At 43.7% G+C, this 17,001-nt stretch overlaps 1 protein-coding gene across 1 annotated transcript; it reads left to right on the forward strand.

The window, feature by feature from the left end:
- The first annotated feature begins 1,217 nt into the window (after window positions 1-1,217).
- Window positions 1,218-14,914, forward strand: LOC134357389 (uncharacterized protein C6orf163 homolog). Its single transcript, XM_063068915.1, has 4 exons — window positions 1,218-1,319; window positions 3,688-3,795; window positions 10,068-10,270; window positions 14,467-14,914. Exons 1-4 carry the CDS (start codon window positions 1,218-1,220, stop codon window positions 14,912-14,914), a joined length of 861 nt encoding a protein of 286 aa, XP_062924985.1.
- Window positions 14,915-17,001: the final 2,087 nt, after the last annotated feature.

Consider the following 17,001-nt stretch of genomic DNA (forward strand, 5'->3'; position numbering starts at 1 on the left):
CCAATATTAAACGGGAGCAGTCCTTGGAGGAAGCAAGGTCAGCTGTTTTAAATTGGGTATGAGAAATCATCAATTTTCTCCCTTTTAGATGTTGTCGGAAGCATTGGCATTGTTCACTTTCTGATCAAATGTCCATTTATTCAACTGAAAACTTAGCTTAAGGGGTCAATCATATCAACTATTACTGGTGAAATAGCTTATCAATACGAGAAGCTATTGTTCAGCCATTCTAATAAGAGAGGCATCACAATTGAGCCTCTTCAATCTTCAGCTTCAACCTTGCCCAACACACAAGGGGAATCATTAGTTCACAGCTCCGGAGACCAAAGCTTGGGGTGGATGAGGAATTTTGCATATGGCCCTCACAGTTTAAGAAATGCCCTACTTTGGTAATAAAGCTCCATATGAGCAAAACAAATAAACAATTAAATCAACATCGTAAGCAGCTGGGCATTTGGATATCCACTTGACTGATGTTAAACCAGCAATGAATCACAATGACAGCATTATACCGTATAGTATTAGAAAAAAAACTTAAGAGAGCTTCCTTGAGCTATGCACAGTCCTACAAAAGTTCTATGTACAGCCTCATAGTTACATTCTTTAACTAATTTGAAAGGAAACAAGTTAGAAGCTCAGCCCAACTCAAAATGTACTGGAACAGTCAAGCTTGAGAGATAATGGATCAAATGTTTGAGGATTTCAGCAGCAGATCAGGTACACTCCAGTCGAGGTAGTGAGTGTTGTAGAAATGGAACAAGCAGTCCTGATGATAGAGAGGACATGGAATTGAAAGCTAAGCCGAGGTGCAAATAACCTAGCAGAACTCCAAACAGCTAGATTCAAGCGCAGTGTGCCCACAGAGAGGACTAAAACTGGTGGCTGGGGAATGGCATTTGTGGCTAGGTCCCAGGACATCAGTTTTTACATTGCCAATATTCAATAAAAAGAAATTTTGTTCATCCAATGCTAGATGTCAGCAAGCAGTGTGATAACTTGGGCATTGGGAGAATTAAAAGAGGTGGTGGGGCTGTAGGCTCAAATTTTGTGGGTGTACAAGTTGATGCTGATACTGAGTTTTTGGATGACGTCAGTATGAGACCATAACTGGATGAGAAATAGGAGAAGGACAAGGGTGGGCCAGTGGAAGAGAGCAGAGGTAACATTGCAGGAGTGCGAAGAAATGCTATTGCAGGTGATTCTCTGGCTCTGATCCAATGGATAAGCAGAGAAACTGGCAAGAAAACTCCATCTCAGTGGAAAACTGGAGGAGAAAGAAACGGCCAACAATGCTTTTGGAGATCGGAAAGGAAATGGAGGTCGGATGATAGAGGCATTGGCAGATGAACCAAGGATCTCTCATTTGGGGAAATTGTGATAACAAGATATTTGCAAGGGAGGAGAATGCCTTTGAAGAGAGCAATAATTTACAGTATTAGTTAATAAGGCAGCCAGGAAAGGAAATGAAAATTAAACAGAAGACAGAAAATGCTGGAAATACTCAGTAGGCCTGACCATATCTGTGGGAAATGACATAAGACTTATTATTTCACGTTGATCTCTGGTCAGAATTGGCAAGGAAATAAAAGAAGCTTTGTAAGCTATAGGCAGCATGAGGGAAAGTAGATGCCTTTGACAACATGGTCATCTCAGTTTTACCTTATCAAAGACATCCCACTTTCCCCACTGTCCAAATTTAACAAGCTTCTTTTCTCTGCTTCCCAGTTCTGAGAAAGAGTCATCAACCTGAAACACAGCTTTGAGTCTCTTCCCTCAGATGCAGCCTGATTGTGGAGTACTTCCAGCATTTTCTGTTTTTATTTTAGTCAGAAAAGTCAGTGAGATGAACAGCAGTTTTGTGGGAGGACTGTTGAGTGAGCGAGAGCTAGATCTCTTAGATAAGACAATCATAAAGTGAACATGAAGTTCAGGGTCAGTCTGGGGAAGTTATAGGTTAAGGGAGGAAGAGAAGTGATAGAGGTCCTGGATATAGACAGTGATAGAGGGGCACAGGAGGGGCCGACTGAGAGAATAAATTGAAGATTTTCTTTACAGTCCTGGATGATCATAGAAGAATGTGGAATTTTGGCAATGAAGGGCAGAGCCCTATAGTATTCTGCAGTCATGGTAAATGGATGTCTGTAGGGACACATCTGATTTTATTGAGTCAGTCGTGGGAGAATAGAGGTGAATTGTCCCTATCATTAACTTTTACTGTTTTCCCTTACTAACTCTTCCTTCAGTTAGTCCTGACGAAGGGTCTCGGCCTGAAACGTCGACTGTACCTCTTCCTAGAGATGCTGCCTGGCCTGCTGCGTTCACCAGCAACTTTGATGTGTGTTGCTTGAATTTCCAGCATCTGCAGTATTCCTGTTGTTTGGTGAAATTCTTTGTCAGTACTCACTAGTCCCCATTCTGAGATATTTGTGGACTATAGGCAGACTAGTGGCTTTAATGACCTCGAGATAGTTTGGAAAAAGTTAGAACATTAAAATCCCAAGTGCCAAAGCAGAAGTGTCAAAGGCAGATAGAGGTCAAATTCTACTTCCAGCTGCCACTCTTTCACTTTCACTCTAATGATGCTGTCGTAAGGCAGGTGTGCCTCTGCTCATAGAAGACCACTTGGAAAAGCAATATTTTAGTTACTTTGATTGTAACTCAGTAAATGGCAGTCCAACAAGGACTCCTCTTTACTACCCTTGGGGCTATTTTTTATCTGACCTTCTGCCTTGATAAGGATGATCCAACTTAGCTAATACATCTTCTGCTACCTCTAAATAACACAGGAGGGAGGATCTTCTACCCCTGAGCTTGTTGTCTAAATTATAAATGCAGCAGCTGAAACCATGGAGTACAGAACTTCAGAGTGTGAACAGATATTAATGAAAATCTAAAAATAACACCTGATGCATTGCTGAAGAAAATATTCCATTTGTTCTTTAAGTTTCACTGCAACCAGAGCAAGTTCCTTTTTAAGTCCTGATTACCCAACAGCTCAGAATCATTTACAGTCAAACTCAATCCATTCCAGATGCCAAATTATCCATGCATTAATGTAAGTCCATGTATAAAATTAAATTTTAACTGAACTTCTTGCCATCTCTATCAGCAGCTCTTTAGACTCCTCTTGAGCACCAGTAAGGTATTCAGTATGGACTTTGCATGAATAGTCTCTACCCATGTTAATACTGCATGCTTTTACTTGATGGCAACAAAACTCATGCAATTTCAACCCTAGCTTACGGGAAGATTGTGTGCAAACCTACTAACAAAGAAGAGTGATTCCTTTTGAATGCAAAGGATGGATTTTGCTTGCGCAATAATTTGAAGTGCTTTTTTGATTTAAACAATATACAGTTAATACATTTATTTTGCTATTTAACTCTTCATTCTGGTGCCCACAAAATCCTTCCAATTGCAAGGTTACAACATTCAATCCACAACCTTACCTGCACTGCTGTCAAAGTTCCACCATTATGAGGTGTTCTTTATAGTTAAGTCTCATTGACCTGATGAATCTTTCCCAACAAGGGCAAGAGAATGTGGCTGACCATTTGCTGATCCAAATGATAACTTCCTATCTTTTTATCTTTAATAATTCAAAACTAATTAAATTTACTTTTCTTTCTAATAAGTGAACAGAGTAAATAACCTTGTTATGCTTCTTATGTGTAATGTTCTGCCTAGGCCTTGAAAGAGAAAGCAGAAGCAGCGAAAAATGCTCTTCTTGTGGCTGAGCAACAAAAGAATAAGGAATTGGAGATATTGAAGAATAAACTTATTGGTGAAATAAAGGTGGGTTCACATTTAAGCATGTTGCTACAGCAACAATTTAGTCAGAGGTGAAAATGTACTGCACTGAGGAGACAGTTGGAAAAGAAAGAGATAGGAAGGAAGATGGTATGTTGGAGAGGTAATTCCAGAGTGCCTGGCCCCAGGTGGTGTGAGATCTGATAAGGGGTGAAGGAAAACATAAATATAACAAATGGTATAGGTGGTTTGAAAGAGGGAATGCTTTCAGTTTCAGAAATGATCGAAGTAAGATGTAGTGGTTAGTGCAATGCTGTAACAGTGCCAGTGATCCAGTTTTGTTCCACTGCTGTAGGTAAGGAGTTTGAACATTCCCCCCATGGCTACATAGGTTTCCTCTGGGTGCTCCAGTTTCATCCCACATTTCAACGACATTGGTCACGTGGGCGTAATTGGGCAACACAGGCTCGATAGGACAGTAGGGCTGTTACTGTCCTGTATCTCTGCATAAAAAAAATAAAACATAGAGTGGTGATCACAGAGAAATATTCAAATAAATATTACAAAATACCGAGACAATGGGGAGCAGCAACCACGTAAGATGGTAGCTGACTGGTACAAGAATTAGGCAGGAGGGGATTTAGATTTGTTAAAGTTTAAAGAATTGTCGGAGATGAAATTAGAGAGCCCAGGGAGAAAGAGACTTGGTATGATTCTTAGTAACATTAAAAAGGAGCTCAGTCTGTTTTTCTTGTCTTGAATAGAGTCAAGATATTGCATTGTGTGATCCAATACTCATGTTTGACTGTGGTAAACTTCTTAACAGAGTGTAATCCAGGATATACTACACAGTCCAAGAAGATTCAGTTCTCAGTATAATATCAACAACTGGGCTGCAAGATGAGGACAGGAGGGTATGGAACTGAGGGGGGTGTATCTGGGATGCCAGGTAGCACCATTGAGCCCTCTGCAGACGTCGTGGGTTTATCAACGAAACGTCAAAGAAGGAGGGTGCCCACCTGATGACCCCGATGATGTACCCACCCTCCCTCCTTGTTACCACTCCAAATCCACTGCCAACATCGAGAGTGCCGACTTACCATGGGGATTGAAACATCAAGTCCTAGTAGCTCTACTCATCTGACAGAAAGCACCCCCAACAGTGCAGCACTCCCTCAGTATCACACTGAAGAACCAGACTAGGTTCTGGTGCTCCTGTTTCGACAGTAGGACTTGAATCCACAATCGATTAATTCAGAGAAAGGAATGCTGAGGTTTGTTTACAGCTGGCACCTTATATAAGCCACTGGCAACTGCACTCAGCAGCAAGTAAAATCATTTCTCTTCCATTACTCAGAGACAAAACCAGCTTATGCACATGATTATTGTCAGCATTGTGCATGTAAATCCAAACTAGCTTTCCTTGTTGAGCTTGTTATTTATGTTCAATGCTGGAACAGCTCAGCATGCAAAGGTCCTGTGCATGGCTGGTTTATAGAAGTTGTGATGCTTTTCCTTTTATCCATATTGGCCTCTACCTCACAAACATAAAGAGCTTTTCTGTATTGTAATTTTATTATTCTGTTCTTTCCTGGTTCATAAAGCTATTTGGGCACAGCTTGTAGTGTTACTGTCTCATTGTACTTGTGTCCGGAGTTCATTACTGACCACTGGCACTGTCTGTATGGAGTTTGTGTGTTCCTGCCATAACCATATAGGTTTCATAGAATAATTGAGAGTTAGAGCATGGAAATTGGCTCTTTGGCCCATCAAATTCATGATGTCTATTGAGCAATTATCATGCATCTATTTTTACACTAATCATAGGATATAGGAGCAGAAGTAGGCCATTCAGCCCATCAAGTCAGCTCCGCCATTCAATCATGGGCTGATTCAATTCTTCCGGTCATCCCCACTCTCCTACCTTCTCCCCGTACCCTTTGAAGCCCTGGCTATCCAAGAACCTATCTATCTATGCAATAAATGCATCTAATGACTTGGCCTCCACAGCCACTCGTGGCAACAAATTCCACAGATCTACCATCCTCTGACTACAGTAATTTCTCTGCATTTCAGTTCTAAATGGACATCCTTCAATCCTGAAGTTGTGCCCTCTTGTCATAGAATCCCCTACCATGGGAAATAACTTTGCCATATCTAATCTGTTCAGGCCTTTTAACATTCTGAATGTTTCTATGAGATCCCCCCTCATTCTCCTGAACTCCAGGGAATATAGCCCAAGAGCTGCCAGACGTTCCTCATACAGTAACCCTGGAATCATTCTTGTGAATCTTCTCTGAACCCTCTCCAATGTCAGTATGTACTTTCTAAAATAAGGAGCCCAAAACTGCACACAATACTCCAAGTGTGGTCTCACAAGTGCCTCAACATCAGATCCCTGCTCTTATATTGTATACCTCTAGAAATGAATGCCAACATTGCATTCGCCTTCTTCACATCTGACTCAACCTGGAGATTAACCTTTAAGGTATCTTGCCGAAAGACTCCCAAGTCCCTTTGCATCTCTGCATTTTGAATTCTTTCCCCATCTAAATAATAGTCTGCCCATTTATTTCTTCCACCAAAGTGCATGACCATAAACTTTCCACCATTGTATTTCATTTGCCACTTCTTTGCCCATTCCCCTAAACTATCTAAGTCTCTCTGCAGGCTCTCTGTTTCCTCAACATTACCCGCTCCTCCATCTAGCTATGTATCATCGACAAATTTAGTCACAAATCCATTAATACCGTAGTCCAAATCACTAACATACATCGTAAAAAGCAGTGGTCCCAACACCGACCCCTGTGGAACTCCATTGGTAACCGGCAGCCAGCCAGAATAGGATCCCTTTATTCCCACTCTCTGTTTTCTGCCGACCAGCCAATGCTCCATCTATGCTAGTAACTTCCCTGTAATTCCATGGGCTTTTAGCTTGCTAAGCAGCCTCATGTGCGGCACCTTGTCAAAGGCCTTCCCAAGCCCGTTTTCTTCTCACCATAATTTTATCAACCCCATCCCTGGACCCCGATTCTAACACTCATCTACATAATTAACCTATCAACTTGCATGTCTTTGGGGTTGTAGAGGAAGCCAGAATACCCAGAGGTAGTCCACATGGTCACAGGGAGAATGAACAGACTCCATACAGACAATACCAGATATCAGGATTGTGTCTGGGTGGTGACAATGTGAGACATCAGCTTTAATCATTGCACTATTAAGCCTTCCCAAGGTTTCCACCGGGTACTGTGGTTTCCTCGCACAGTGCAAGGAAATTTGCGAGGTTAATTGGCTTTGGTATATAGGTAAATGCTAAAATGTGGAGGATGTCAATGTGCTGATAAAATGGGATTTGGTGTTGTTAGTTTAATGTGTGCCTGATGTTTGATGAGGAGCCAGTTGGCTGAATATCCTGTTCCTCAGCACTTAACACCATCATTTCCACAGTGCTGTTCGAAAGCTACACAACCTAGGCCTCTGTACCTCCCTCTGCAACTGGATCCTCAACTTCATAACCGGAAGACTACAATCTGTGCGGATTGGAAATAACATCTCCACCTTGCTGAGAATCAACAGTGGCGCTCCACAAGGGTGTGTGCTTATCCCACTGCTCTACTCTCTCTACACCCATGACTGTGTGGCTGGGCACAGCTCAAATACCATCTATAAATTTGCTGATGATACAAGCATTGTTGGCAGATTTTCAGATGATGACGATGGGGCATACAAGAGCGAGATATACTAGTTAGGCAAGTGGTGTCGTGGCAACACCCTTGCACTCAACGTCAGCGAGACCAAATAGCTGATTGTGGACTTCAGGAAGGGTAGGATGAGGGAACACAAACCAATCCTCTTAGAAGGATCAGAAGTGGAGAGAGTGAACAATTTCAAGTTCCTGGATGTCAAGATCTCTGAGGACCTAACCTGGATGCAACATATTGATGCAGCTGTAAAGAAGGCAAGACAGCGGCTGTATTTCATTTGGAGTTTCAGGAGATTTGGTTTGTCAACTGAAACACTCAAAAGCTTATACATATGTACTGTGGAGAGCATTCTGACTGGCTGGATCACTGGCTGGTACGGGGGCGGAGGATGCTACTGCACAATACTGAATTAAGTTGCAGAAACTTGTAATATTAGTCAACTCTATCATGGGTATCAGCCTCCATAGAATCCAAGATATATTCAAGCAGTGGTGCCTTCGGATCCCCACCATCAGGACATGCCCCCTTCACGCTGTTACTGTCAGGAGGTATAGAAGCCTGAAGGCACACACTCAGCGATTCAGGAACAGCTTCCTCCCCTCTGCCATCCGATTCCTGAATGGACATGAACACTACCTCACTACTTTTAATTTCTGTTATTTTTGCACTTCTTATTTTAACTTAACTACCTAATGGACGTATAAATACTTAGTGTAACTCAGTTTTTTCCCTCTATATTTAGCATGTATTTCATTGTACTGCTGCCATAAGATTAACAAATTTCACAACGTATGCCGGTGATATTAAATCTGATTCTGAATCCTGCACTGTATGACTTTATGACTCTATAAAACTATTAGTATTACCATTTTGTGGGAGTAAACATCTAGTATGATTAATATACTACCACAATTATGCTCCACCGCATTGTCAGTTACAAAAACAAACCAGAAAGGTAGACAGGTTTATGGTTGAAAGATGTACCAATGATCTTTTTATTGGAGTGTAGGACACAAACAATGCACATCAATTCTATGCAGGTCACAGTTGTTGATTATGCTTCACTAGGGAGCTTTGATGCTGTTCTAGATCACTTTATTCAGGAAGTGGGATTTCATTTGTGAGGTTAAATAGAGTATCAGTAAGTTGTCCAATGGGTAAAGGGTCAAATCAGAGATGACTATTATCCTCCGATGGTGAGAAAAGTGACCCATTTGTCACAGAAATGAGAGAACTTATCTGATATTATGAATCGTGTTACAATTTATTCTATTGTCTTTTTTAAAATTTAGCATATGACTTCACAGTTCTGCCTCTCACCAAATTAGTGTAACATCTCTCCCTAACTTACAGTCATTCTTTTAGAGTTGTACGGCACAGAAGCAGGCACTTTGGCCCCTCACATTCATGCCAAGCTTTTTGCCCAACCGCACTAGGTCTATATCCTTCTTTGCCTTGCCTACTTAAGTACTTGTCTAAATGTCTTTTGAAAGTAACTAACTCCTCTGCAGTGAGTTCAAGATTATGAACTAGACTGTACATATCCCTCAAATCTCCATTGAAGTTCTTTCCTCTCACCTTAAATCGATACACTGTTTTTGATACGCCTTCCCCGAGAAGAAGTTTCTGACTATCTCCCTGATGTATTCCTCTTATACCTCTCTCTGCCACCATCGGTAGAGAAAACAAGCCTGGCCTACCTAATCTCTCTCCATATCTAAAGTTCTCCAGTCCAGGCAATATCCTGGTGAATCTTCTCCACATGCTCAACCACATCCTTCCTATGGTGCTGTAACCAGCACGGCACAAAATATTCCAAATGCAGTCTAACCAGCCTTTTTGTAGAGTTGCAACATAATGTTGCAACCTTTTTATTCTCTGTTCTGACCAATGAAGGCAAGCATACCATAGACCTTCTTCACCGTCCTAATAAAGTATAAAGTATAAGTATATAAAGTATTTCCCTGTGTTGACATTTTTTTGAGTGAAGTATGGACTTGAACACCAAAGTTCATCAATATTCCTTAGTGTTTACAGAAATGTCCTATTTCTATTTGACTTCTTAGAATGCATCATCTTGCACTTGCTAAAATTCTGCCAACACTCCATCCAATTTTTGATATGATCCTGCTATGACCTGAAACAACATTCCTCTCTAACGACAACACTTTATGTCATCTTAAGCTTACCAACCAAACCTCCTACATCCACATTCAACTCACGAGTATACATCACAAAAAAGGTCCCGACACCAATCCCTACTGTACACCTCTGGTCACAGGCTTCCAATGAGAAAAACATCCTTCTACCATCACACTCTGCCAATTATCACCCAGCCAGTTAGGGATCCAATCAGCCAGTTCATCTTAGATCTCATGTGTCTTAACCTTCTGGACCAGTCCATCAGGTAGGACCTTATCAATTGCTTTACTAAAGTCTATCATGTACCACCCTTTCTTCATTAGTCTTTATGGTTATGTTCTCAAAAATTTCAACCGAATTAGTGAAGTAGGGTTTCTCCCTGATCAAAGGCAGACTGACCAACTCTGATGAGCCACAGCCTTTCCAAATGCACATATGTCTTAGGACTTTCTCCAATTATTTTGTTAGGATGAAGTACAAAAAGCCGAGGCCAAGATGCAGTGGAAATATCAGCAGCAAGCGAGAAAGGAACGAGAGGCTGGAGAAAAACACCTGGCTCAGGAAATCCAGCAGACAATTCAGAAATGTGAAGCTGAAAAGGAGAAGCTTGTACAGGAAGCCATAGAGGAACAAAAGGCCATTGCATTGCAAAACCTTGAGGAAGTAGTATTGTAAGTTCTCATCTGAGTGTTTCCCATCTATTCACTTCTTGCTGGAATAGTTGGAGCCATTCTATGCCGGGCTGTCTGATGACCACAGTCCTCGATTCCACAACTTGTTTCCAGGTAGATGCACTGTTCCCTTCAGATATCGATATCATCTTGGTGGGTGTGCTTTGAAAATCCTGGCAAGCTTTCATACAGTGTCGGAGACAGCAAAATCAACAGAGGTCCAAGAAACCACTTGACTGCCTGTTGAACATCACTGTCTCTTTGTGGTTCTGATAAAATGTTAATCTCGTTTCTCCCCTGATCACCCTTTCAAAGCTGCCAGACCTGTTGTTTGTTTTCAGCATTTTCTGGTGTTATTTCGGATATTTTGTCATAAGGTGGTGGCTGGGATCGGACCCAAGTGCAAGACACAGACACTGAAGGACGAGGGACAGGACTAGGATACAGGCTGAGGGCAAGGACGTGGACACGAAAACCGGGAACCCGGAACAGGACTGGACAAGAGAGCTAGGAGCCCGGGCTTGGACTCCGAGCCAGAGACTGGATAAGGACCCAGTACCTGGGTCTTGCCTCTGGCTCGGACCCCAGAACTAGGCAAGGACGAGGCTTGACAGGCAGGCAGGATGAGGCTGGAGTCTTCAGGCTTGAGGCTAGAGGTGAGGCTTGGCAGGAGGCAGGAGGCTGGAGTCTTCAGGCTTGAGGCTAGAGGCTAGAGATGAGGCTTGGCAGGAGGCAGGAGACTTGAGGCGAGGCTTGGCGGGAGGCTGGAGTCTTCAGGCTTGAGGCTAGAGGCTAGAGATGAGGCTTGGCAGGAGGCAGGAGACTTGAGGCGAGGCTTGGCGGGAGGCTGGAGTCTTCAGGCTTGAGGCTAGAGGCTAGAGATGAGGCTTGGCAGATGGCAGGAGGCTGGGGACTTCAGCCTTGAGGCTAAAGGCGAGACTTGGCAGGAGGCAGGAGGCTGGAGTCTTCAGGCTAGAGGCTAGAGACTTGAGGCAAGGCTTGGCGAGAGGCTGGAGTCTTCAGGCTTGAGGCTAGGCAGGAGGCTGGAGTCTTCAGGCTTGAGGCGAGAGACTTGGCTTGGCAGGAGGCTCCTCCTGGGCAGGGCGCGGTACTCCTGGGCAGGATGTGGATCACCTGGGCAGGGCGCGGATCACCACCCGACGGAGGCAATGGTTAGGAAGGGATAGAACCAACCGTAGGTAACGACAGTCGGCCTGGCTTACCCAACGGAGGCAAGGGACAGGAAGGGACAGAACCAACCGCAGGTAATGGCAAGACAGCCTGGCTTACCTGGGCAGAGGCAAGGGACAGGAAGGGAGCTAGGTACAGGGTGGCTCCAGGACAAGACTGCAGGCGAGACGAGGTGAGAGTTATTGACAAGACAAGGCAAGGCTTGAGGCAATGCAAGGCGAGACGAGTACTTCAGGTGAGGTGAGAGTTATCGGCAAGACAAGGCAAGGCTTCTGGCAAAGCAAGGCGAGACGAGAACTTCAGGCGAGGCGAGAGTTACTGGCGATTCAAGGCAGGGCTTCAGGCAAGGAAACATAAGGCACAGCAAGGGATACAAGGAGTAAGGACAAGAACAATCCAGCAGCCACGCCCTGGTCTCTGGAGGTATTTATGCAGCCAGCCCCAACAAGAATCAACTGCCTCAATTAGAACTCAAAAAGAACAGAAACAGGGTAGACAGGAAAACCTGGAGCAAGGGTCGATGGACTGGACCGTGAACCGGAATACGGACATCACGGACCGGACCATGACAGTATCCTTCCCCTCTACGGGAGCCTCCTGGCGACCAAACAGGGTATCCAGACTATGGACGACCTGGGCGGGTGGGAGGGTATTTAACAGAAAGGAACCCCGGGTGGCAAGAGGAAAACGACAGGCCTGTGTCGCTGGGGCCATGGTTGGCTGAATCATTCTGTCATAAGGCGGTGGCTGGGAACAGACCCAAGTGCAAGACACGGACACTGAAAGACTAGGGACAGGACTAGGATACAGGCTGAGGGCAAGGACATGGACACGAAAACCGGGAACCCGGAACAGGATTGGACGAGAGAGCTAGGAGCCCGGGCTTGGACTCCGAGCCAGAGACTGGACAAGGACCCAGTATCTGAGTCTTGCCTCTGGCTCGGACCCCAGAACTAGGCAAGGACGAGGCTTGGCAGGCAGGCAGGCAGGACGAGGCTGGAATCTTCAGGCTTGAGGCTAGAGGCGAAGCTTGGCAGTAGGCAGGAGGCTGGAGTCTTCAGGCTTGAGGCTAGAGGCTAGAGATGAGGCTTGGCAGGAGGCTGGGGTCTTCAGGCTTGAGGCTAGAGACTTGAGTCGAGGCTTGGCATGAGGCTGGAGTCTTCAGGCTTGAGGCTAGGCAGGAGGCTGGAGTCTTCAGGCTTGAGGCTAGAGACTTGGCTTGGCAGGAGGCTCCTTCTGGGCAGGGTGCGGATCACCACGCGACAGAGGCAAGGGACAGGAAGGGACAGAACCAGCCGCAGGTAACGGCAAGGCAGTCTGGCTTACCCGACGGAGGCAAGGGTTAGGAAGGGACAGAACCAACCGCAGGTAAATGCAAGACGGCCTGGATTACCTGGGCGGAGGCAAGGGACAGGAAGGGAGCTAGGTACAGGGTGGCTCCAGGACAAGACTGCAGGTGAGATGAGGCGAGAGTTACCAGCAAGACAAGGCAAGACTTCAGGCAATGGAAGGCGAGACGAGAACTTCAGGTGAGACGAGAGTTACCGGCAAGACAAGGCAAGGCTTCTGGCAAAGCAAGGTGAGACGAGAACTTCAGGCGAGGCGAGAGTTACCGGCAAGACAAGGCAGGGCTTCAGGCGAGGAAACAGAAGGCAGAGCAAGGGATACAAGGAGTAAGGACGAGAACAATCCAGCAGCCATGCCCTGGTCTCTGAAGGTATTTATGCAGCCAGCCCCAATGAGCATCAGCTGCCTCAATTAGAACTCAACAAGAACAGAAACAGGGTAGACAGGAAAACCTAGAGCAAGGGTCGATGGACTGGACCGTGAACCGGAATACGGACATCACGGACCGGACCATGACATATTTAGCATCTGCAGTTCTTCAGACAAAGATTTGAGGTGGGATGGTTGGAGCAAATAAGAATTGCCATCACAAACCTAAGAGCCATTAGGCATACAGCTATGTATTTACTTTGTCCTGTAATGCCTTATAATCTTGCCACTAATGCATTGTGTGGAGTAAAGAGTGGAATAGTGTTGATACATGTATGGTTAAACTCAGAACAGACAGCAGAATGGACCAGATTGTCTGACTTGCCAGCCAGTAAGTACAATTGAATTGTGGTGGAATTGGTGGAATAGCTTGTTGATCACTGACTACATTCGCTTGTCGATGTCAGTCCCTTCTTGTGGCATTTGCAAAAAAGTCTCCTGGGCTTTGGTGGCTAATCCAGTGGTGTGGAATTTTGCCATGCACATCTACTCCTGAATGGCAGGAGGACTCCAGATGAGTAAAATGCCAGCCATTCTCACAATAACTCTGGGATCTGGGATCAAGGGAATGTAGGAAAAAGGTAAACAACTAAACAAAAATGGAAGCAGACCTTAATATTTATTAAAATATGTACTTAAAAATAATTCTTCTGCTTCCCTGAGGAAACACTGATTTTTTTTTTATCTTGACATTTTTTTGGGTGGTGGTTTGAGAGGGTGGCCCTACCCCACTTGAGAACGAACTCAGGAATGAAATATCATCATCTGTGAACCAAAGGGAGGGAATTCATCAGCCCAGACAAGAGCTAGTCATATGACAGCAAGATGATCATGGAGTTATGTGGAGTGCACTGCAGTGTGGGGCAGCTGATATCAGCAGAGGAATTATCAATCTTTTTCCACACTGTACGCATTGTGCTTATGGCTGTAAGGTGAAAGAAGGGTAGATATCAGCTCAGCAAGGCCATATTGTTCTCCACTTTGAAAAAGATATTGTGAAAATTGGTGTGATTAAAGCTTCCCCTATTATTTTTGTGTGGATTCATGGCCTCTAACATAACATGTTGGCAGTAGATCTCCCAAAGTTGAGGCTTTTAACATTGAATGTCATTGGACTTGGAAAAATACTGCATTCAAAACTGCATGTGCATTCATTTAAGCAGGTAGAGCACCCAACCATGTTTTTAATTTAATTTAAATAATGTTACATTTGTTTATATTTTGTTCAGAAAGATAAAAATTGATGCTGAACACCAGAAAGAATCCCGGGTGCAAGAATCTCTGCAGAGCCAGAAAGCTGAGTATGAGAAAATAATTCTACAGGAAGTAGCTAAAGCTCGCCAGGAAGAGAAGGAATTAGCTGAAGTCCCAATTGTTGTCTTACAAAGCAGACATCAATCTGAAATAGACCAGTTAAAAAAGATGCTGTGTGATAAAGACGTTAATCTCAAAGATGTTTATGAGCGTGTGGAAACCATGACCATTTTGGAACTGGAGCTGGAGATGGAGTTACGGGAGACAAGACAGGCTTTCCAAGACTATATTAATCTCACTTTTCCAAATTTACCTCCGGAACAGTTAGAATTCATCCTCCCATCTCGACCGATGTGCAGAGATTCTTCCAACGCATTGCACATTTGCAAACCTCACAAAGCTCAAAGCCGTCCACAAAATTAATAAAGAACACTTAAAAATGAATTTGGTGTGATGAACTTTGGAAATTCTGTTTAAAACAGACTTAAAATTAAATTGTTCCTCTTATAACTTCTCATTTTCAAAGCCATGCATCCAAACAAACCAATAAAAGCCTTTGTAATGAAAGATTGGAATGTTTAGTTCAAAGTAAAATTTATTGTCAGAGTACATTCATGTCACCACATACAACCCTGAGGTTCTTTTCCTGCGGGTATACTTAGCAAACCTATAGAACAGTGACTGTGAATAGGATCAATGATCAACAAGCTGTGAAAATGCAAATATAAATAAAAGGCAATAAATAACGAGAGCAAGAAATAAAAAGGTAGAGTCCGTAAAGTGAGACCATCGGCTGTGGGAACAGCAGTAATAGAATGAGTGAAGTTATCCCCTTTTGTTCAAGAGCCTAATGGTTAAGGGGTAGTAACTGTTCCTGAGGCACGTGTACCTTCTACCTAATGGCAGCATCAAGAAAAGAGCATGACCTGGGTGGTGTGGATCTTTGATGATGTATGCTGCTTTGCTACAGCACTGTTTCATGTAGATGTGCTCAATGGTTGGGAGGGTTCTACCCGGGACGTACTGGGCTGAATCCACTAACTTTTGTAGGATTTTCCACTCTAAAGCATTGGTGTTCCCATTCCAGGCTGCAATGCAGCCAGTCATCACACTTTCCACCACAGTTCTTTGCAATTATATTTATATGATGGTTCCAGGACTGGTCCTCTGAGATAGTAACAGCCAGAAATTTAAAGTTACTGACCCTCCCCACCTCTGATCCTGTGATGATTACTGGCTCATGTTTTCCCTCTCCTCAAATCTGCAATCATTTCCTTGGTCTTAATGACATTGAGTGAGAGGTTGTTATGACAGCAGTTTGGAAGGCATGGGATATATACATCCCAAAGAGGAAGAAGTATTCTAAAGGAAGGATGACACAACCATGGATAACAAAATAAGTCAAAGCCAATATAAAAGCCAAAGAGATGGCATATAATAGAGCAAAATCAGTGCAAAGTTAGAGGATTGGGAAGCTTTTAAAAACCAACAGAAGGCAACTAAAAAAGTCATTAAGAAGGTAAAGATGGAATACAAAAGTAAGCAAGTCAATAATATTAAAGAGGATATCAAAAGTTTCTTCAGATATATAAGTTGTAAAAGAGAGGCAGGAGTGGATATTAGGCTGCTGAAAAGTGATGCTGGAGAGGTGGTAATCAGGGACTCTGAAATGATGGATGAACCGAATGAGTATATTGTGCCAGTCTTCATTGTGGAAGACAATATTAGTATGGTGGAATTTCCAGGTGTCGGGGGTCATGAAGTGTGTGAAGATACCATAACTAGAGGGAAACTGAAAGGTCTGAAGGTAGATAAGTCAGCTGGACCAGTTGGTGTACACACCAGGATTTTGAAAGAGGTGACTGAAGAGATCATGGAGGCATTAGTAATGATCTTTCAAGAATAGCTAGATTCTGGAATGGTTTCAGGAGACTGGAAAACTGCAAATGTCGTTCCACTCTTCAAGAAGGGAGAGAGGCTGAAGAAAGGAAACCATAGGCCAGTTAGTCTGACCTCAGTGGTTGGGAAGATGTTGGAGTCAATTATTAAGGATGAGGTCACAGGGTACTTGGAGGCACATTGTCGACATGGTTTCCTCAAGGGAATATCTTGCCTTACAATTCTGTTGGAATTCTTAGAAGAAATAACAAACAGGATAGGCAACCGAGAATCAGCTGTTGTGTACTTGGATTTTCAGAAGGCATTTGACAAGGTGCCACACATAAAGCTGCTTAACAAGCTATGAACCCATGGTATTACAGGAAAGATTATAGCATTGAAAAAGCTGTGACTGATTGGCAGGAGGCAAAGAGTTGGAATAAACAGAGCTTTTCCTGACTGGCTGCCAGTGACTAGTGGTGTTCCACAGGGGTCTGTATTGGGACCGATTCTTTTTACATTATATGTCAATGATTTGGATGATGGAATTGATGGCTTTGTTGTAACGTTTGCATACGATATGAAGATAGGTGGAGGGGCATGTAGTTTTGAGGAATTAGAGTGGCTACAGA

The sequence above is a fragment of the Mobula hypostoma genome, chromosome 2, assembly GCF_963921235.1.
Source record: "Mobula hypostoma chromosome 2, sMobHyp1.1, whole genome shotgun sequence".
Taxonomy (NCBI): domain Eukaryota; kingdom Metazoa; phylum Chordata; class Chondrichthyes; order Myliobatiformes; family Myliobatidae; genus Mobula; species Mobula hypostoma.